Raw genomic sequence first — 23,828 nt, 5'->3', positions numbered from 1 at the left:
TTGTCTCTCTCTCTCTCTGTCCCCCTCTCGCTCTCTCCGTCTCTCTCCCTCCTTCTCTCTGTGCCTTTCCCTATTTTCTTCTCTCACTCTCTGTCTCCTTCTCTCTCTCTGTCCCTCTCCCTCTCTCTGTCTATCTCTCTATCCCTCTATCTCTCTCTCTCTCTGTCTGTCTGTCTCATTCTCACTCTCTTTCCCTCTCTCTCAATGTCTTTCCCTCTCTCTCTCTCTCTCTGCCTTTCCCACTTTCTGTCTCTCTCTCTGTCTCACCCCCCCCCTCCCCTCTCTCTCTCTCTCTCTCTCTCTCTCTGTCTCTCTCTCTCTGTCTCTCTCTCTCTCTCTCACTCTCTGTGTGTCTCGGTTTATGTCTCTCTGCCTGTCTCTCTCTTTGTCTTTTCCTCTGGCTGTTTCTCTGTGTCTATCTTTCTCTCTGTCTCTCCCTCTCCCTCTGTCTCTCGCTCTCTGTCTCTGTCTCTCTCTCTCTCTCTCTCTGTCTTTCCCTCTCTCTCACTCTGTCTTTCCCCGCCTCTCTCTCTCTCTCTGTCTCTCACTCTCTGTTTCGGTATCTGTCTTTCCTTCTCTCTCGCTCTCTGTCGTTCCCTCTCTCCCTCTCTCTCTCTATCTGCGCCTTTCCCTCTCTCTCTCTCTCTCTCTCTCTCTGTCATTCACTCTCTCTGACTGTCGCTCTCTCTCCCTCTCTCTCTCTGTCTTTCTCTCTCTGTCTCTCTCTCTCTATATCTGTCTGTCTCTCTCCCTCTCCCTCTCTGTCTCTCTCTCTGCACGCATCATCCGTGACCTGACAACGACTTGACCCCGCGCGGATAGTGTCAGGAGCAGAGGTCAGAGGTCGGGAGTTAGAACATGTAATACCAAATGACACATTGTAAATCCCAGTGAGACTGTAAATAAACCGATACAAATATAAAATGTGAGAAGACTTTAATAAAATGTAAACGCAGACAGCAGCTCCATCCCCGCCCTTTCTCATCACTGCAACAAGTTGTGCTCTGAAAGTGAGCACATTGCTCAGGTATCAGCACCACGCACCATTGGTGATGGGTAATACACAAACTATCTCTCTTCACAGAGACCAGGAGTTTGTAAACCTTCGCTTTAAAGGGCTGAATGTTCACATTTCCTCCGTGTGGGCTGTAAAACTGGAGCAGATGCCCTAACACCCGAGTTGTGGGAGGTAAAAGTGAGAATTCACCCCAGAGTGTTTAACCTTCCCTTGTAGCCCATTGTAGACCACTGACAGCCAGGAGATGGGGATAGTGAGCTGGGCAAAGTACTGTAAAGTTTTACAGTACAATATCACCAGCTGCTGGTGTACATCAGTACTGCAGTAATACCAACATTGGAGAAACATTCGGTTCATTTCACAATTCAGGCAAGGTCTTTCTTCACAACTGAGAGATAATTGGATCAGAGAGAAGGTAAAATAAACAGGGGCCTGGAAAGCTGCCATTAAATCCCCTCACCTTTCTGAGTACATAACTCACTCAGAGAATTGTGAACCTGCGGAATTCTCTGCCTGACTCCAATGACTGAGTGAATCCCTCCCTACACTCAGAGAGGTGAACGGTCTCTCCCCAGTGTGAACACTCTGGTGTATCAGTAGGTGGGATAACTGAGTGAATCACTTCGCACACTCAGAGAGGTGAACGGTCTCTCCCCAGTGTGAACTCACTGGTGTATCAGTAGGTGGGATAACTGAGTGAATCCCTTCCCACACTTAGAGAGGTGAACAGTCTCTCCCCAGTGTGAACTCACTGGTGTATCAGTAGGTGGGATAACTGAGTGAATCCCTTCCCACACTCAGAGAGGTGAACGGTCTCTCCCCAGTGTGAACACGCTGGTGTATCAGTAGGTGCGATAACTGAGTGAATCCCTTCCCACACTCAGAGAGGTGAACGGCCTCTCCCCAGTGTGAACACTCTGGTGTATCAGCAGGTGGGATAACTGAGTGAATCCCTTCCCACACTCAGAGAGGTGAATGGTCTCTCCCCAGCGTGAACACTCTGGTGTATCAGCAGGTAGGATAACTGAGTGAATCCCTTCCCACACTCAGAGAGGTGAACGGCCTCTCCCCAGTGTGAACTCACTGGTGTATCAGCAGGTGGGATAACTGAGTGAATCCCTTCCCACACTCAGAGAGGTGAACGGTCTCTCCCCAGTGTGACCTCGCTGGTGTATCAGCAGGTGGGATAACTGCGTTAATCACTTCCCACATACAGAGAGGTGAATGGTCTCTCCCCAGTGTGAACTCGCTGGTGTGTCAATAGGTGGGATAACTGAGTGAATCCCTTCACACACTCAGAGAATTGAACAATTTCTCCCCAGTGTGAACTCGCCGATGTGTTTCCAGCTGGGACGGATAGTTGAAACGTTTCCCACGATCGCTACATTCGCACAGTTTTTCTCCAGTGTGACTGCACTTGTGAGACGTGGCTCCAGGATGATCAGGGCTGGGAACTCAACATCCAGGGGTATTCAAAATTCAGGAAAAATAGAATAAAAGGAAAAGGAGGTGGGGTAGCATTGCTGGTTAAGGAGGAGATTAAGGCAATAGTTAGGAAGGACATTAGCTTGGATGATGTGGAATCTATATGGGTAGAGCTGCAGAACACCAAAGGGCAAAAAACGTTAGTGGGAGTTGTGTACAGACCTCCAAACAGTAGTAGTGATGTTGGGGAGGGCATCAAACAGGAAATTAGGGGTGCATGCAATAAAGGTGCAGCAATTATAATGGGTGACTTAATATGCACATAGATGGGGTTAACCAAACTGGAAGCAATACGGTGGAGCCGGATTTCCTGGAGTGCATAAGGGATGTTTTTTTAGACCAATATGTTGAGGAACCAACTAGGGGGGAGGCCATCTTAGACTGGGTGTTGTGTAATGAGAGAGGATTAATTAGCAATCTCGTTGTGCGAGGCCCCTTGGGAAGAGTGACCATAATATGGTGGAATTCTGCATTAGGATGGAGAATGAAACAGTTAATTCAGAGACCATGGTCCAGAACTTAAAGAAGGGTAACTTTGAAGATATGAGGCGTGAATTGGCTAGGATAGATTGGTGAATGATACTTAAGGGGTTGACTGTGGATGGGCAATGGCAGACATTTCGAGACCGCATGGATGAACTACAACAATTGTACATTCCTGTCTGCCGTAAAAATAAAAAAGGGAAGGTGGCTCAACCGTGGCTATCAAGGGAAATCAGGGATAGTATTAAAGCCAAGGAAGTGGCATACAAATTGGCCAGAAATAGCAGCGACTGGGAGAAATTTAGAACTCAGCAGAGGAGGACAAAGGGTTTGATTCGGGCAGGGAAAATGGAGTACGAGAAGAAGCTTGCAGGGAACATTAAGACGGATTGCAAAAGTTTCTACAGATATGTAAAGGGAAAAAGGTTAGTAAAGTCAAACGTAGGTCCCCTGCAGTCAGAATCAGGGGAAGTCATAACGGGGAACAAAGAAATGGCGGAACAATTGAACAAGTACTTTGGTTCGGTATTCACTAAGGAGGACACGAACAACCTTCCGGATATAAAAGGAGTCAGAGGGTCTAGTAAGGAGGAGGAACTGAGGGAAATCCTTATTAGTCAGGAAATTGTGTTGGGGAAATTGATGGGATTGAAGGCCGATAAATCCCCAGGGCCTGATGGACTGCATTCCAGAGTCGTTGAGGAGGTGGCCTTGAAAATAGCGGATGCATTGTCAGTCATTTTCCAACATTCCATTGACTCTGGATCAGTTCCTATGGAGTGGAGGGTAGCCAATGTAACTCCACTTTTTAAAAAAGGAGGGAGAGAGAAAACAGGGAATTACAGACCGGTCAGCCTGACATCGGTAGTGGGTAAAATGATGGAATCAATTATTAAGGATGTCATAGCAGTGCATTTGGAAAGAGGTGACATGATAGGTCCAAGTCAGCATGGATTTGTGAAAGGGAAATCATGCTTGACAAATCTTTTGGAATTTTTTGAGGATGTTTCCAGTAGAGTGGACAAGGGAGAACCAGTTGATTTGGTATATTTGGACTTTCAGAAGGCTTTCGACAAGGTCCCACACAAGAGATTGATGTGCAAAGTTAAAGCACATGGGATTGGGGGTAGTGTGCCGACATGGATTGAAAACTGGTTGTCAGACAGGAAACAAAGAGTAGGAGTAAATGGGTACTTTTCAGAATGGCAGGCAGTGACTAGTGGGGTACCACAAGGTTCTGTGCTGGGGCCCCAGCTGTTTACATTGTACATTAATGATTTAGATGAGGGGATTAAATGTAGTATCTCCAAATTTGCAGATGACACTAAGTTGGGTGGCAGTGTGAGCTGCGAGGAGGATGCTATGAGGCTGCAGAACGACTTGAATAGGTTAGGTGAGTGGGCAAAGGCATGGCAGATGAAGTATAATGTGGATAAATGTGAGGTTATCCACTTTGGTGGTAAAAACAGAGAGACAGACTATTATCTGAATGTTGACAGATTAGGAAAAGGGGAGGTGCAAAGAGACCTGGGTGTCATGGTACATCAGTCATTGAAGGTTGGCATGCAGGTACAGTAGACGGTTAAGAAAGCAAATGGCATGTTGGCCTTCATAGCAAGGGGATTTGAGTACAGGGGCAGGGAGGTGTTGCTACAGTTGTACAGGGCCTTGGTGAGGCCACACCTGGAGTATTGTGTACAGTTTTGGTCTCCTAACCTGAGTAATGACATTCTTGCTATTGAGGGAGTGCAGCGTAGGTTCACCAGACTGATTCCCGGGATGGCGGGACTGACCTATCAAGAAAGACTGGATCAACTGGGCTTGTATTCACTGGAGTTCAGAAGAATGAGAGGGGACCTCATAGAAACGTTTAAGATTCTGACGGGGTTAGACAGGTTGGATGCAGGAAGAATGTTCCCAATGTTGGGGAAGTCCAGAACCAGGGGACACAGTCTAAGGATAAGGGGTAAGTCATTTAGGACCGAGATGAGGAGGAACTTCTTCACCCAGAGAGTGGTGAACCTGTGGAATTCTCTGCCACAGAAAGTTGTTGAGGCCAATTCACTAAATATATTCAAAAAGGAGTTAGATGTAGTCCTTACTAGTAGGGGGATCAAGGGATATGGCGAGAAAGCAGGAATGTGATACTGAAGTTGCATGTTCAGCCATGAACTCATTGAATGGCGGTGCAGGCTAGAAGGGCCGAATGGCCTACTCCTGCACCTATTTTCTATGTTTCTATGTTTCTATGTCTCTCCAGGTTGGATGATCGGCTGAATCCTTGCCCACACACACAGCACGTGTACAGTTTATCCCCGCTGTGAACAGTGTTTTTTGCTTCCATGGTCAAAGGCCGAGGATATTCAGGTCCCGATGAAACGAGTGACTCCATCAGATTTGAATGTAATGCTTGGTTTTAACCTCTGGTCGACAAATCCTCCCCGTTTAATACCCTGTAAAGTGAACTTCTGTAAAGTAATGTGAAAGAATAACATTAGAACATAAGAAATAGGAGCAGGAGAAGGCCATACGGCCCCTCGAGCCTGCTCCACTATTCAATAAGATCATGGCTGATCTGATCATGGACTCAGCTCCACTTCGCTGCCCGCTCCCCATAAACCTTTACTCCCATAATCGCTCAAAAACCCTTCTATCTCCGCTTAAATATATTCAACGTCCAATCTTCCACAGCTCTCTGGGGCAGAGAATTCCACAGATTTACAACCCTCAAAGAAAAAATTCCTCCTCATCTCAGTTTTAAATGGGCGACCCCTTACTTTGAATCTGCGCCCCCTGGTTTTAGTTTCCCCTATGAGTGGGAACATCCTCTCTGCATCCACTATGTCACGCCCCCTCAGTAACCTTTTTGTTTCAATAAAATCACCTCTCATTCTTCTTAACTCCAATGTGTAAAGGCCCAAACTACTCAAACCTTTCTTCATAAGTCAACCCCCTCACCTCAGGAATCAACCTCGTGAACCTTCTCTGAACTGTCTCCAATGCAAGTATATCCTTCCTTAAAGACAGAGACCAAAACTGCACGCAGGACTCCAGGTGTGGCCTCATCAATACCCTGTCCAGTTGTAGCAGGACTTTTCTGATTTTATACTCTATTCCCCTTGCAATCCCAGCTTCTCCAGTCTGTCCAGATAACTGAAGTCCCTCATCCCTGGAATCATTCTCGTAAATCTTTCCTGCAACCTCTCGCAGGCCTTCATATTCTCCCTAAAGTGCGTTGCCCACAATTGGGCATAATGCTCCAGTTGAGGCCGAACCAATGCTTTGTGCAGGTTCATCATAATAGCCACACTTTTGTACTCTATACTTCTATTTATGAACAGAGATACTGTCTGGAACAGTGGCTCTCAACCTTTTTGTGTTCACGGCACACTTTCGAATACTAGAATTTTTGGCGGCACACATGAAGGGATTAAAAGGTGAACACAGGTTAAATAAAAGCAAGTTTCAGAAAATTTAAAAAACATTTTATTAATCACAGTATATGAAGATATTCAATATTGTACACATGTATATTATTAATTATTTTTCATTCTGAAAGTAACAATAACATAATAAACTATAATAATAATTCCTCAAGTTAATTATAGATTAATTAGTATTTTAACGTGATACTTGAACCTGACGTTTTTTAGTTATGTCACCAGTATTTGGGCGTATAACCGATAAGGCGACTCTCATTTCGTGTTCAATTCCGCCAGCTTTTTCCCATTTTTTTACATTTGATGTTCGTAAGAGTTGAGAACCCGAATTCACAGAGATATGATGTTGAAAACTGCATCAGTATTATCAAGGCTTTTTTTGATATTACAGGATATTCTTCTTCAATAGAAATCCAGAACGCATCAAGAGACATACCTGAATGTTTCATTTTAAGACCCCGGTCTGTAGAAATAGAAGTCAATTCTTCTTCTTGCAATTTAAGATCAAAATCTGACATACTAATTGGAGAAAATGGATTTCTTACCCAATCACACTTCTCTACATCCAAAGATGGAAAATATGTGTTGATGTTCTCTTCCAGTGATGCCAAATGCTCTATCACTATAGAAGCAACCTTTTTAATACTGTGATTTGGTATCAAAGGGAACATTTCAAGATTGTTTTCTGTTGCTCTCTTTTTCCAGATAGAAATGTTTCCTGAACAGCTAATAGCTTGTCTGTAGAGGTGAGAATGTTTACATTTGGCCCTTGCATACTGGTATTAACACTGTTAAAACAATTAAATATACCTGCCAAATATGCTAATTTAGCACACCACATTTTACTCTTAAGATATTTGCAAAAGTTATCGTTTCCTTCTCTTTCAAAAATACTGAGAATTCTTCTTTTAAGTTCAAATACACGACATAAGACATTTCCCTTTGAAAGTCATCTTACGTCTGTTTGCAAAAGTAAACATTCGTGTTCTGCATCCATAGCTTTGCAGAGCTGTTCAAACAAGCGAGTTTTTGAAGCACTTGATTTTATATAATTTACAATATTAACAACTTGATCTAACAAGATTTTAATTCTAGTGGTAATGTCTTTGCAACAAGTGCTTGTCTATGCAAAAAGCAATGGGTGAATAAGATATTTGGATTATTTTTTTTGCGAGGGTAATGCATCATTTGACACATCCCACCATAGATGGAGCACCGTCCGTGCAGATTCCAACACATGGGTCCCATGAAATTTTGAAGTCTTCTAAATATGAATTCACAGAATCAAACATGTCTTGACCTCTAGCATATTCTGGAAGTTCTCTCCAGCACAGAAATTGGTGCAATATCTCGTTTTCATTAATGAAGTGAACAAATGATAATAATTGTGCTTTACCAATAATGTCGACAGACTCGTCGATTTGCAAAGCAAAATTCGAGTTTGTAAGTTTCTGGAATACATTTTCTTCAATGTTAGATGACATATCATTTATCCTTCTCCGAATTGTATGGTCAGACAGCGGAATTTTTGCAATTTCTTGTTGCGCTTCATCAACAAGCATTATTTTGACAATTTTACGATATGCAGGTAAAATAAGTGAGTGAGCTGTAGTATGAGACTGCATTTTCTGCACTATTAATTCAGCAACTTTTTACACTATCATTTACATTCATTTTTCTGCAAGGTGCTGGTGCAATGCCCGACCTCTTCCGTGCTAAAGACATATATTTCTGATTCAATTGCCAACCAGAACTCCCACAGTGAGACGGATGAGTGACGAACGCCTGGAGTGGTGTAAACATTGAAACATGTTTCAGAATTCGGGGAATTCAGTTGGTGCATCGACAGGATTTAACCGTCTCACATACCAGGAGCAAAACTGGAGCTGCTTCTGTTAAATGTGGTGCAGCAGAGCCCGGCTTTCTGTACATTGTTAGTTAGAAATGTGAGCAAAATATCACTCCAATCTTTGGGTGGTTTCACGTCAAACACTTGTATTATTAGTTTGGATATAATTAGTGCAGCACAAACATTACTGTGCAGGGTGTTGACGCGCTGCCAAATGACTGGAAGTAATATCAATACTCCTGATCTTTCATGGTCCCACGGGAAATCTCCCGCAATTATAATTACGTTTTTCTCTTCAGCTCTCATCTCACAGTCAGTTGGAGCCCTGTGTTCAGTGCCAAGAGTCATCATCACTTCTCGGACAGAATGAGAGTTCCGTTTGTTGCCTATCCATTTTCCTGGTTACCACCAGTTCTACAGGTGGTAATGATTTACTATCCGATTATAGCAGCCGTGGGAATCCCCGGTAAGTGATTATATTCCGTTACTAACGTCGTGAATAAAGTTGGGATTAACTTTATTCCTGCTCTTATGTCAGTAATTATATTTTTAAACTATTCTTCTCAATTCAATTAAAAGGCTGAGAGTCAGTGACTCTATTTCCCGCTCGACCTTTTTAAGTGACTGATCATTTGGTGCCTTTCTAATTTTCTTTAACCCCCCATAATATCTTCAGATTATTTCCCCATGTAATGTCTTTCAAACTGGTTCGGTTTTATCTGAGAATCGTGCAATGAGTGATTCAATGGATTATTTTAATCTCATGTTTCCGTGCCTGCTCTCCTTTCCCGTAACACTCGGTAATATCTGACAGATTATATTTTACTGAACATTCAGCGTGTTGTAAAATGTTCCATTGACTCCCGCTGTGGAGACAGACACTGACAGCCGATCATGGACATATACCTGGGAATTCGGACAGTCAGGACCGGGATTTGTTCAGTCCCGTTAATCAGAATCTACCCGCTGTTCTCGGTCTGGTTCCAGCAAAGTGCCAGATATTATTCCTGGTGATCACAATCCATGCCGAGAGTGCGATTGTGCTCCATGCAGGAACACAGACTCTCTCCCTCATCTTCTCCACTGACCGGTGACCAGCCTGTTCTTAGACTCGCCTTCACCCTGCCGGCGGAGATTGTTCTACCTTCAGCCGGTGGGAGGCAGCTGGTTTCTGTCACATCCATTCCTGCAGCGGTACAGGTCAGACCGGGAATCCGTGCTGTGAGAGAGCGATTGAAACAAGGCAGCGGCGCTCTATGCAGCTGTCCTGGGTTTGTCCATATTTAAAAACCCGTTTTAGATTCAATACCTGCATTTTAACCAAAGCACCGTCTCCATGCCGGGTCATGGTCCCATTATACTAATCGCACACATTTATTGTTCAGACCAAACGCTTGCAGGGTGATAGAACATCGACTGTACCCTCAGTAAGTCTGTCCGCTCGGTGATCCACACACATTCACTTTAATTTCGCTTCAGATACTGAGAGATAGAGGAATTTCTAGTCACATTTACCCACCCGGTCTCCATATCCCTTTATCGCCTCTTCCTCCAGCCACGGACCCAATCTACTTTGAATTCTGACAGTTTCTGCCTCAACCTCTATCCATGTGACTGAACTCCACCTCCTCCCCAATCCCTTTATGAAAAAGCTTCTCCTGCTCTCTCTACTCTCTGTTCCATTGTCTTCTATTTCACTTAGTTTCTACAGCGCTTCGTTCTGCAACACACTTCTACTGGAATCGGTCTGCTTCTATCTATCTTCTTCCATCCTGTCAAGAATTTTAAACACATCTGTCATATCGCCCTGTAATCTGTGTCTGTATTACATTCCTCTAACTAACATATACAGGTTATGTGGCAGAGCCCAGGGTATCACCCATTGTACCACAGACTAACTTTCCCACTTCAGTTGGGAAACTGAAATCTCACATTATGTCTCCTGTACTAATAAATTGCCTTGCATGTTTCTTGTGAAGAAATATGGTCAGCATTAAAGTCCAAAATTACGGCTGTTGTTTTTAACACTCTGCAGAGTCTGTTTGGAGAGGTTACTCAATGAGAACAGATTGAAGTGAGTTGTCTCACTATCCCGCTGACTCTCACAAATCTCAGGATCAACGCAGCCTAATGCTCCTACTGCAAGTTTCGCCCCTGTATTACTAAGAGTATCTCTGACTATATCAGCTCACATGGTCCATTGTAAAATGTGCCGCACCAAGAGTCCCCATCATTTCTCAGAGATCAGTACAGTTTGATTTATTGTATTACCATTTGCCGTGTTCCAGTTCTCGGCGTGGTAATTGGTGTTCCCGGTAACGGGCTTAGTTTGTGAAGCAAAAGCGCCAAATTCTTATTTCCATTCAATCTTGTGTCAGCTGCGGTAATTTTAACAATAAATATGATCAGTACTCGGTGCATTGGAATGTCTCTTCCCATCGTCTCAAATTGTATTACATTGTCAGTTAAGTCCCTGATTTGATAATATTTTTCAGTTATTATTCGTAAAAATGGGAACCCACGTAATTAGCTGTAATCTTACGACTTGGATCGATAGTTGGTTGCACGGAAGGAACCACAGAATAGGGATAAATGTGAAGCGAATTTTGGCTTTTATCACAAGGGGGAAGATATTTACAACTGAGGAAGTGCTGTTCTCGCTGTACAGAGATTTGGTCATATACCATTTGGAATATATACGTTCAGTTTTGGGCAACATATCGCAGGATAGATGGATTGGCCTTCGAGGGGTTTCAGCACAAGTTAACCAGACTGATAACACGGTTTAAATTATTCAAATATGAGGAAAGTTTACATAACCTTGCCTTGTATTCCATTGTGTTTAGAAGGGTGAAACGTGATATAACCGAGCTATTTAAATAGATAAAGGTGTTCGATAGTGCAGGCACAGAAACTGTTTCCGATGGCGGTTTAATCTAAACCAGAAGGCATTATCTTAAAATTGGAGCTCGGAGTGAAATCACGAAACACTTTCTCACACAAAGTCGATGAGAAATCTAACACTCCTTCTCCCAAAATTATTTCAATTGTCAGTTGTAATTTTACAGACTCTGATCGATAGATTTGTTAAGGTCAGGGTATCAAGGGATATGGAACTAAGACGGTAATTGGAGTGAGGGTGCCGATCACCCAAGGTCTACTGGAATGGTGGAAAAGGTTTGTGGGGCAGAATGATCTAATCCTGCGTTCCTATACGTCAAGCACCAGAGTCATCATTTCTGCAATGAGATTTCCGGTAATCGCAGGTCCAATTTCAGTGTATCTGTATGTTCTACACGAAAAAATGTCCGATGATATTATTGCAGCCTATAGAGGTTCCAGCGCTCATTTTAACAGTTACCGATTGCATAAATCCGTGTCTCGCTGTATTACCTGGAGGGCCTGGTCATTGTTCTGTCGGTCCTGAGGTGATTATTTGTCAGGTTTGGGTCACTATCGGAAATTCCGAGGATATCTGTCCTCCATTCCCTCCAAACTTTGCGAGATGTTTATTGATATTACAATGTTTTTGAATCTCCAACTCAAAATCTAACATTGTTTTACATGGAATGTCTCGGAGCAATGCGGTTCGAAGTGAGAATGAGCCCAGTATTCACACAGTGGGATGTCGTTAGAGTGTGAAATTGTTTCAGTTAATCGTTAGCAGCGTAAGGAACCCCTCGCTAATGTTCTCCTCTTTGCATGCTCTGGTTAACTTATCTACCTCGCCTTTAAATGTAACAGCCGGGGCTCCCATCTGAATCAGATGTTTTTGGGTTTGATACCCTGTCGAAAATCTAGTCTGACATTCGTATGGCATTCCCATGACAGTTTCTCCGAATAACGCAAACCTTAGCCAACTTTACCAACCAGATGTTGTATTTGTGGATCTTGCTGTAGTATATATATACATTTAGTTACATTGCAAGGTATGTTACGAAGTTGTAGAAAACATCTTCTGACAAACAGTGAAAGGCCATATTAACTTTGCTAGAGTGTGAAATACAAGTGTATTATTTCACGCCAATTCTGGGAAATACAGTTGTGGTTTCAAGCAATTCATAGAAACCACAGTGGTGATGTATTTATTCAGAGCTGAATTCGTGTACCAAGCACAGTTATGGTCCGTGGCCGCAAATTTCATTTTCAATGTAATGATTATATTTGGGTCATTGCACAGGCAGTGGAACCGGAGACTGAAGGGATGGAGAGTTTGGAAAATAGAAACATTAAGACACAGCAGTAATTATATTTTAATTGTAGCTGGCAACAGTTGTGGTTGGATTCAGTGAGAGAAGGACATTGTTTCCCTTTTTGTCCTGTCATTATATAGCAGCTGCAATTAGAAACAAGAATAATTGTCAAATCGTTTTGTTACTAGAATATTTGTGAATCAGGTATCACCAATATTTAAACTGTGACTCTGTTTTAACCGAGGAGATAATGAATTAATTGACAATGACATTTCTACAGCCACCAATCTCCCCAAATATCCCCTCACCATCACCTTTGTTGCCCTATTTCCTATTAAAACAATGAATCTCTCACACCATGGCCTTTCCCCTGGTACGGCCCTCAGTCTCGCTCACTCAAGTACAAGGGCCGCAGACTTGTACGGATGTGTCGGACAACTGATTTAACCATTCTAAGCCAGATTTGGCTAGACCACATAAAGTATTATCGGGCCCTACTCGTGTCTGCTAAAACTGCTCACTATTCCAACATCATTCTAGAATGGAAATATAACCCGCGGCTACTATTCTCGACTGTTAACCTTCTTGTTAAACTCCTCTCCCCAGTCTCCACCACACTCACCTCCAATAACAAGTGTGAGTAGCTCATGGAATTATTTGTCTCAAAGATTGAGACCACCCAATCAGCTGCCTCTGCCACTTCTCTTCCTTCCTCTAGCCCAACGGGTCAAACATCCCCTAAGTTTCCACCCTGCGCTAGCCATGAATCGCATCTCTCTCTAGTCTCTCCCTGATCTGCCCCTCTTGACCTCTCCATGCTCATCTTATCCATGAGACCCACTTACAGCTCACTTGATCTTGACCCTATTCCCACCAAGCTGCTCACCACCCAACTTCCTTTTCTGGCTCCCCTGTTAGCTGACATTGTTAATGGTGCTCCCAGCTCAGGTCCTCTCCTCTCCTTCAAATCTATCGTTATCACCCCTCTCCTCAAAAAACAACCCTTCACCACACTGGCCTTGCAAGCTATCGCCCCCTCTCCAACCTTAATTTCCACCCCAAAGTCCTTGAACATGTTGTCGCCTCCCGGAACTCCATGTTTGCATTCCTTCAGTCTGGTATCCACCATGCCACACTACCGAAACTGCTCTTATCAAACTCACAAATGGCATCCTTTGTGACATTTACAAAGATAGACTTTCCCTCCTCATCATTCTCGACCAGTCCCAGCCTTTGATATGGTTGAGTACTCCATTTCCCACCAATGCCTCTCCAACTGGGTGGGAGTGCACCTGCCTGGTTCTATCCATATATCCCTAATAACAGCCAGAAAATCACTTGCATTCGCTTCTATTCTCATGATAAATCGTTGCATATCGTGTTCCCCAGGAATTTATCATTGGCCACCTCCTGTTCTCCACTATATGAAGCCCCTTGCCGACATCAACCGAAAACACAGCTTCAGTTTCCACATGTAGGCTGCTGATACCTAGCTCTACCTCACCACCACTTCTCTCGAGGCATCCAAGGTCTCTAAATTGGCAGACTGCTTGTCCGACATTTCAGTACTTGTTGAGCAGAAATGTTGTCCAATTAAATATTGCGAATACCAATGACATTTTCTGCGGGTCCCGCCACAAACTGTGTTCACTAACCAACGACTCGATCCCTCTCCCGTGTTCTGTCTGTGACTGAACCAGACAGTTCGCAATCTAGCTATCCTATTAGAACGGGAAATGATCTTCTGGCCATATACCTGCAGCATAACTAAATCCACCTGTTTCCACCTCCATAACATTGCCCGTCTCCGCCCCTTCCTCAGTTCCTCTGCTGATGAAACCTCCACCCATGCCTTAATTACCTCTAGTTTGTACAGCTTCAACACACTCCTGGCTCACCTCCTACATTCTACCCTATGTAAACGTGAGCTCATTCAAAACTCGCCAGTGCATGTCCAATCTCGCACGAAATCCCACCTGTGCTCGCTGAGCGACATTGATCCCGGTTCAACAATACCTCGATTCCAAAATTCTCCTTCTGTCTACAAATCCCTCCATGGCCTCATCCCTCGCTATCTCTGTAATTGGCTTTAGCATCACAACCACCCAAGATGTCTGCGCTCCTCAAATTCTACCCTCTTGTGCATCCCTGATTATAACTGCTCAAACATTGTGGCCGTGCCTACAGCTGTCCGAGCCCTGAGCTCTGGAACAGCCTCCCCAAATGCTCACCGCCTCTATACCTCCCTTTCTTCCTTGAAGACAGTGCTTATAACCTCCCTCTGACCAAACTTTTGGTCATCGGTCGTAATTTATTCTTATGTGGCTCAGTGCCAAATTTATTTGTTATGTCTTGTAACACTCCTGTGAAGCGCCTCGGGAAGTTTTATAAAGGCGCTATATAAGTAGAAATTATTGTTGTTGTTGTAATAATGTTACAATTATTGAATTAATTAAGTGATTTGACAAATACTGAATATGGGACGTGATTTTAGCAACTTTTATAAGGCTCTTTAGTTCAGATACATAAATTACTGACAGATTTGTCCGTTTGCAAAGTCCAGTCGGAAATATTATCTACTCATATCTTCGCCATTATTTTATGCAGCTCACCAGCTAACAACTCTGTGGAGCACCGTCACCACACGGACTGCAGCGGTTCAAGAAGGAGGCTCACCTCCGTCTTGTAAACAGCACAGGACGGCCCATTTCTTGTGTTTGATTCAGAGTTACTTTGTCCATTTTTCTGTGTAGATTTTCATGATACTTCTGTATCCATGGTAACCACACGCCGCCCCCACCCCACATTCCACACACTCATACTTAACTATATTAATCTCCTATACCCATGTGATTTAATTCCCAGCTAAGACTGTATTGTCTAAACACAGTTGAACGGGAATTCAGTTAATTATTTCTACACCAGCCGCCTTATCTTGTTCAGGATATCTTTTCAGTACCGACGTTTCTTTTGTATATGTAGTCTCTCTCTCGCTCTCTGTCTGTCTCTATTTCTTTACAAATGAACACATGGAGCTCTTTACGTATATCAAGTTGGAACAATTGCTATATGTCACACTATCCTGCACACCAAAGGAATCCGAATCAAACACTTCTGAGCATATCTTACATTGTTGATAAATTGTGCTGGAAGCTCAGGTACATATAATGTCCCACATCCCCTGGGATGTACTTTCCGGCAGTCTTTCTCACCAGAGACAGATTCTCCATATTGCTATGTGCCGGATTAATATTAAAGATGGATTCTGCCAATTCAGAGCTAAGACCTTACCACGGAGCCTTTCTGAAGCTGAATCTCGGCAGGTATCTCCTGGGCTGGACTGCAGCCTCTATTGTCACTTGTACTGTATCTTTGCTTCGGTCTAGAGATCGCCACCCACAACTCCCTCTGAAGTTTGCTGCATTATTAGAGGCGTCAAAAGCGAGGAGAAGATTATGCCCCTCGTGCCATTGTGAACTTTGGACTGTATATTTTTCCTAGGATCACAGAAGAAGGTGCAAGATAAAGTTGTTTTTTCATGATCACATCTGAACTTCTCCCCCTTGTGGTTATTGTTAGAGTTTGTCCAGATGGGGGTTGCACTGCACAAGACACCAATGTAAAGACCTGAGACTTCCAGGCAAGAAGTCAGTTGTTCAGATTAAATGTTTATCTGATGGATTATAAACGTAACTGTTGCAACTTGGTTGAGTTCAAACATACCAACTCCCCTATTATCGTGGTGTTTGACAGTAGTTTGTCCAAAGGTCTTTACTCATAGCCTCCAGTCTGCGAATACAACATGAGAACTCTGAGCCATTCCGTACCCACACCTTGTATCCGCTCCCCTTTCCTGTCCACGGTCCCAAATCCCGCACTTTGTCTCACGCTCGGTTGTACCCCTTTAGTATTCACTGCATTTCGGTCAGGCGTCATTCTCACCGCTCCTCAACCATCTCCCAATTTAGAATTGACCATTCATGACTTATTTTCAAATAGTTTTCTGTTCATTTCTTCCTCTGTCACTGAACTGCTACTTTTCACAATTATCCATAACTCCTTCTCACACAGTCCATTTATTCCTACAATTAAATGGCCAGTAGTTTACTCGGATCTCCGGTGGATTTCTACACCACTTTCTACGAAGTTGCAGTGGCAGAAGGGGAACAGCTCCGAGGAAATCTCCAGAGTCTATTTGTATATTCCATACTCTTTGTGCATCGTTTATTTTCGGGTAGTTACCCCACACTCATAGATATTTAACATTGCAATTGTATGTTAAAATCCTGTTCTGCTGGACAATTCTAGCAGCGGTAAAGAGTTCAGTTCCAGTCCCCAGATCCTGCAGTAAAGTACATTTCACACCAAATCCTGTGTAACTGGCTCCCTTGCTGTAACCTGACGGCTGATTCCCTGTTCCTGTGTGTTTCCCTTTTACAGCTAATGTGGTGACGATTGTGATCCTGTCCCGGGGAAAGTGCGGTCTCTCCAGATGTATCACTCGCTACCTGGTGACCATGGCAGCGGCGGATTTACTGGTCATTATCACTGATGTGATACTGGTTCGGATTAATGATTATTATTTCCCGACTACCTTCCTGCACATCACACCTGTGTGTTCTTTCCTCCGAGCGCTGATGCGTGCAGTCACCGATATTTCTGTCTGGTTAACAATCGCTTTCACTTTCGATCGTTTTGTTACCATTTGTTGGCAGAAGCTGAGGACTAAATATTGCACCGAGAAAACTGCATCCCTGGTTATAGGAACCGTGTGCCTGCTGTTCTGTATAAAAAACATCCCCTGGTTCTTTATATATGAACCCTTCTATACAATCGACCATGTACCCTGGGGCTGTAATGTAAAACCCGAGTATTACACTGTAACTGCTTGGGTAACATTTGGCTGGATTAACCGCTGTTTAACCCCACTGCTCCCAATATTCCTCATACTGCTGCTCAATGCTCTGACTGTAGGAAACATTTTGGCGGCCAGCAGAGTCCGCAGGAGGCTGAAGGGCAGCAAGAAAGATGAGAATCACAATGATCCGGAGATGGAGAACCGAAGGAAATCCATCATCTTACTCTTCGCTATATCCGGTAACTTCATACTGCTCTGGATGGCGTATGTGATATATTTCTTATTATACCGAATTACAAACCACTATTATTCTGCAGATTTCAATGACCCGATGTATATTGCAGACTTTACCAGCTACATGCTGCTGCTTTTGAGCTGCTGTACAAACACGTGTATTTATGCAGTAACCCAGACTAAATTCAGAGATGAGCTGAAAAATGGGTTGAAGTATCCTCTGAGAATAATATTTAATTTAGTTCAGGAAAGAAAAGTTCAGAGCAATTCCCAACATTAGATCTGCATTACATCACATATCGTATCCTGAGTTATATTTTACCTGAACCTCAGCAGGCTACAACTCAGGTCCAGGCTTCTTAAGACATGACATGGGCAATATCTGACAAGGCCTGCGGTTTGCTATGTAAGTGTCTGTGAACAAGGTAGAAGACCATTATGTAGACAGTGGGTTATAACAGCGGTAGCAGTTTAATTGGATGAAATCATGCTCCTGGACACAAAGAGATACAAGTCCCAGCATTGAGGTTTAGGATGTTGTGACCATGGAATGTTTATTGCCGGATGAACATCAGAACACGTGGGTTACCCCAGGGGAGTTTAAAAGGAGAATACACCTTTCGATTTAATAGCTGAAGAATATCAGGAAGTGAATGATAACTGTATTGGTTTTTGAGTGTGGAAATGCCTGGAGAATAATAAACAGATCATTATATCAATCAGCATGTATTGGCTTTGAAATTTTCCATTCTCAAGTTCACAAACAGCTTCTCCATCACCTGCGGCTCTGTGGAATTTATTGGAACTGAAGTGATGTTGATTGTGGACCTGAGTCCATTGTCCTGGTGTCTGTGAACGGTGGTGTTTCCAGCAGCGAGTCCCCTTTACCACTGTCTCTGTACAATGCTGTTTGAAGAGTTACAATACCACTGGCAATGAGAACCAGTAGCACGGTGTGTGGACAGCTGCAGACACTTCTCAGGAAAACGACCCAGGTGGCCATTGACTGCTGTCAGATATCTGTGACCTCAGGTCAGATTGGGCACCGTGACAGCAATGTGATTCTAAGCTTGTGACCAATAAAATAGCGGTGCTTTCATCGAGCTCTCCTTCACCAAAAACATACTGAGGCTCACTTTCTGCAGGAAAACCCCGCCATTGTCCGAACTCATTCGCTGCATATCCGGTATCAGGGTCCAGTGATCCAGACCTAGCTGAAGTTTGTGTGAATGTGAGGCTCAGTGTGTGAGGGACCAGTCTCAGGGTCCAGTGATCCAGACCCAGCTGAAGTGTGTGTGAATGTGAGGCTCAGTATGTGAGGGACCAGTCTCAGGGTCCAGTGAACCAGATCCAGCTGAAGTGTGTGTGAATGTGAGGCTCAGTGTTTGAGGGACCAGTCTCAGGGTCCAGTGATCCAGACCCAGTTGAAGTGTGTGTGAATGTGAGGCTCAGTGTGTGAGGGACCAGTCTCAGGGTCCAGTGATCCAGACCCAGCTGAAGAGTGTGTGAATGTGAGGCTCAGTGAGTGAGGGACCAATCTCAGGGTCCAGTGATCCAGATCCAGCTGAAGTGTGTGTGAATGTGAGGCTCAGTGTGTGAGGGACCAGCCTCAGTGTCCAGTGATCCAGACTCAGCTGAAGTTTGTGTGAATTTGAGGCTCAGTGTGTGAGGGACCAGTCTCAGGGTCCAGTGATCCAGACCCAGCTGAAGTGTGTGTCAATGTCTGGCTCAGTGTGTGATGGACCAGCCTCAGGGTCCTGTGATCCAGACCCAACTGAAGTGTGTGTGAATGTGAGGCTCAGTGTATGAGGGACCAGCCTCAGTGTCCAGTGATCCAGACCCAGCTGAAGTGTGTGTGAATGTGAGGCTCAGTGTGTGAGGGACCAGGCTCAGGGTCCAGTGATCCAGACCCAGCTGAAGTGTGTGTGAATGTGAGGCTCAGTGTGTGAGGGACCAGTCTCAGGGTCCAGTGATCCAGACCCAGCTGAAGTGTGTGTGAATGTGAGGCTCAGTGTGTGAGGGACCAGTCTCAGGGTCCAGTGATCCAGACCCAGCTGAAGTGTGTGTGAATGTGAGGTTCAGTGTGTGAGGGACCAGTCTCAGGGTCCAGTGATCCAGACCCGGCTGAAGTGTGTGTGTATGTGAGGCTCAGTGTGTGTGGGACCAGCCTCAGTGTCCAGTGATACAGACTCAGCTGAAGGGTGTGTGAATGTGAGGTTCAGTGTGTGAGGGACCAGTCTCAGGGTCCAGTGATACAGACCCAGCTGAAGTGTGTGTGAATGTGAGGCTCAGTGTGTGAGGGACCAGTCTCAGGGTCCAGTGATCCAGACACAGCTGAAGTGTGTGTGAATGTGAGGCTCAGTGTGTGAGGGACCAGTCTCAGGGTCCAGTGATCCAGACCCAGCTGAAGTGTGTGTGAATGTGAGGTTCAGTGTGTGAGGGACCAGTCTCAGGGTCCAGTGATCCAGACCCAGCTGAAGTGTGTGTGAATGTGAGGCTCAGTGTGTGAGGGACCAGTCTCATGGTCCAGTGATCCAGACCGAGCTGAAGTGTGTGTGAATGTGAGGCTCAGTGTGTGAGGGACCAGTCTCATGGTCCTGAGATCCAGACCCAGCTGAAGTGTGTGTGAATGTGAGGCTCAGTGTGTGAGGGACCAGCCTCAGGGTCTAGTTATCCAGACCCAGCTGAAGTGTGTGTGAATATGAGGCTCAGTGTGTGAGGGACCAGTCTCAGGCTCCAGTGATCCAGACCCAGCTGAAGTGTGTGTGAAGGTGAGGCTCAGTGTGTGAGGGACCAGTCTCAGGGTCCAATGATCCAGACCCAGCTGAAGTGTGTGTGTATGTGAGGCTCATTGTGTGAGGGACCAGTCTCAGGGTCCAGTGATCCAGACACAGCTGAAGTGTGTGTGAATGTGAAGCTCAGTGTGTGAGGGACCAGTCTCAGGGTCCAGTGATCCAGACCCAGCTGAAGTGTGTGTGAATGTGAGGCTCAGTGTGTGAGGGACCAGTCTCAGGGTCCAGTGATCCAGACCCAGCTGAAGTGTGTGTGAATGTGAGGCTCAGTGTGTGAGGGACCAGTATCATGGTCCAGTGATCCAGACCGAACTAAAGTGTGTGTGAATGTGAGGCTCAGTGTGTGAGAGACCAGTCTCATTGTCCTGTGATCCAGACCCAGCTGAAGTGTGTGTGAATGTGAGGCTCAGTGTGTGAGGGACCAGTCTCAGGGTCCAGTGATCCAGACCCAGCTGAAGTGTGTGTGAATGTGAGGCTCAGTGTGTGAGGGCCCAGTCTCAGGGTCCAGTGATCCAGACCCAGCTGAAGTGTGTGTGTATGTGAGGCTCAGTGTGTGAGGGACCAGTCTCATGGTCCAGTGATCCAGAACCAGCTGAAGTGTGTGTGAATGTGAGGATCAGTGTGTGAGGGACCAGTCTCAGGGTCTAGTGATCCAGACCCAGCTGAAGTGTGTGTGAATGTGAGGCTCAGTGTGTGAGGGACCAGTCTCAGGATCCAGTGATCCAGACCCAGCTGAAGTGTTTGTGAATGTGAGGCTCAGTGTGTGAGGAACACGTTTCAGGGTACTGTGATCCAGACCCAGCTGAAGTGTGTGTGAATGTGAGGCTCAGTGTGTGAGGAACCAGTCTCAGTGTCCAGTGATCCTACCCAGCTGAAGTGTGTGTGAATGTGAGGCTCAGTGTGTGAGGGACCAGTCTCAGGGTGCAATGATCCAGACGCAGCAGAAGTGAGTGTGAATGTGAGGCTCAGTGTGTGAGGGACCAGTCTCAGGGTCCAGTGATCCAGACCCAGCTGAAGTGTGTGTGAATGTGAGGCTCAGTGTGTGAGGGACCAGCCTCAGGGTCCAGTGATCCAGACCCAGCTGAACTGTGTGTGAATGTGAGGCTCAGTGTGTGAGGGACCAGTCTCAGGGTCCAGTGATCCAGACCCAGCTGAAGTGTGTGTGAATGTGAGGCTCAGTGTGTGAGGGACCAGCCTCAGGCTCCAGTGATCCAGACCCAGCTGAAGTGTGTGTTAATGGGAGGCTCTGTTTGTGATGGTCCAGTCTCAGGGTCCAGTGATCCAGACCCAGCTGAAGTGTGTGTGAATGTGAGGCTCAGTGTGTGAGGGACCAGTCTCAGTGTCCAGTGATCCAGACCCAGCTGAAGTGTGTGTGAATGTGAAGCTCAGTGTGTGAGGGACCAGTCTTAGGGTCCAGTGATCCAGACCCAGCTGAAATCTGTGTGAATGTGAGGCTCAGTGTGTGAGGGACCAGTCTCAGGTTCCAGTGATCCAGACCCAGCTGAAGTGTGTGTGAATGTGAAGCTCAGTGTGTGAGGGACCAGCCTCAGGGTCCAGTGATCCAGACCCAGCTGAAGTGTGTGTGAATGTGAGGCTCAGTGTGTGAGGGACCAGCCTCAGAATCCAGTGATCCAGACCCAGCTGAAGTGTGTGTGAATGTGAGGCTCAGTGTGTGAGGGACCAGTCTCAGGGTCCAGTGATCCAGACGCAGCTGAAATTTGTGTGAATGTGAGGCTCAGTGTATGAGGGACCAGTCTCAGGGTCCAGTGATCCAGACCCAGCTGAATTGTGTGTAAATGTGAGGCTCAGTGTGTGAGGGATGAGTCTCAGGGTCTCGTGATCCAGACCCAGCTGAAGTGTGTGTGAATGGGAGGCTCAGTGTGTGAGGGACTAGTCTCAGGGTCCAGTGATCCAGACCCAGCTGAAGTGGGTGTGAATGTAAGGCTCAGTGTGTGAAGGACCAGTCTCAGGGTCCAGTGATCCAGACCCAGCTGAATTGGGTGTGAATATGAGGCTCAGTGTGTGAGGGACCAGTCTCAGGGTTCAGTGATCCAGACCCAGCTGAAGTGTGTGTGAATGTGAGGCTCAGTGTGTGAGGGACCAATCTTAGGTTCCAGTGATCCAGATCCAGCTGAAGTGTGTGTGAATGTGAGGCTCTGTGTTTGATGGACCAGTCTCAGGGTCCAGTCATCCAGACCCAGCTGAAGTGTGTGTGAATGTGAGGCTCAGTGTGTGAGGGACCAGTCTCAGTGTCCAGTGATCCAGACCCAGCTGAAGTGTGTGTGAATGTGAAGCTCAGTGTGTGAGGGACCAGTCTCAGGATCCAGTGATCCAGACCCAGCTAAAGTGTGTGTGAATGTGAGGCTCAGTGTGTGAGGGACCAGTCTCAGTATCCAGTGATCCAGACCCAGCTGAAGTGTGTGTGAATGTGAAGCTCAGTGTGTGAGGGACCAGTCTTCGGGTCCAGTGATCTAGACCCAGCTGAAATGTGTGTGAATGTGAGGCTCAGTGTGTGAGGGACCAGTCTCAGGTTCCAGTGATCCAGACCCAGCTGAAGTGTGTGTGAATGTAAAGCTCAGTGTGTGAGGGACCAGCCTCAGGGTCCAGTGATCCAGACCCAGCTGAAGTGTGTGTGAATGTGAGGCTCAGTGTGTGAGGGACCAGCCTCAGAATCCAGTGATCCAGACCCAGCTGAAGTGTGTGTGAATGTGAGGCTCAGTGTGTGAGGGACCAGTCTCAGGGTCCAGTGACCCAGACGCAGCTGAAATTTGTGTGAATGTGAGGCTCAGTGTATGAGGGACCAGTCTCAGGGTCCAGTGATCCAGACCCAGCTGAAGTGTGTGTAAATGTGAGGCTCAGTGTGTGAGGGATGAGTCTCAGGGTCTCGTGATCCAGACCCAGCTGAAGTGTGTGTGAATGTGAGGCTCAGTGTGTGAGGGACCAGTCTCAGGGTCCAGTGATCCAGACCCAGCTGAAGTGTGTGTGAATATGAGGCTCAGTGTGTGAGGGACCAGTCTCAGGGTTCAGTGATCCAGACCCAGCTGAAGTGTGTGTGAATGTGAGGCTCAGTGTGTGAGGGACCAATCTCAGGTTCCAGTGATCCAGATCCAGCTGAAGTGTGTGTGAATGTGAGGCTCAGTGTGTGAGGGACCAGTCTCAGGGTCCAGTGATCCAGACCCAGCTGAAGTGTGTGTGAAGGTGAGGATCAGTGTGTGAGGGACCACTCTCAGGGTCTAGTGATCCAGACCCAGCTGAAGTGTGTGTGAATGTGAGGTTCAGTGTGTGAGGGACCAGTCTCAGGATCCAGTGATCCAGACCCAGCTGCAGTGTTTGTGAATGTGAGGCTCAGTGTGTGAGGAACAAGTTTCAGGGTACTGTGATCCAGACCCAGCTGAAGTATGTGTGAATGTGAGGGTCAGTGTGTGAGGAACCAGTCTCAGTGTCCAGTGATCCTACCCAGCTGAAGTGTGTGTGAA

At 45.7% G+C, this 23,828-nt stretch overlaps 1 protein-coding gene across 1 annotated transcript; it reads left to right on the top strand.

Moving 5' to 3' along the window:
* The first annotated feature begins 8,641 nt into the window (after window positions 1-8,641).
* LOC139242214 (probable G-protein coupled receptor 139) lies at window positions 8,642-18,415 on the top strand. Its single transcript, XM_070870274.1, has 3 exons — window positions 8,642-8,741; window positions 16,909-17,818; window positions 18,328-18,415. Exons 1-3 carry the CDS (start codon window positions 8,642-8,644, stop codon window positions 18,413-18,415), a joined length of 1,098 nt encoding a protein of 365 aa, XP_070726375.1.
* Window positions 18,416-23,828: the final 5,413 nt, after the last annotated feature.

The sequence above is a fragment of the Pristiophorus japonicus genome, unplaced genomic scaffold (genome assembly GCF_044704955.1).
Source record: "Pristiophorus japonicus isolate sPriJap1 unplaced genomic scaffold, sPriJap1.hap1 HAP1_SCAFFOLD_125, whole genome shotgun sequence".
Lineage (NCBI taxonomy): Eukaryota > Metazoa > Chordata > Chondrichthyes > Pristiophoridae > Pristiophorus > Pristiophorus japonicus.
This window is presented reverse-complemented; position numbering and strand designations above follow the sequence as displayed.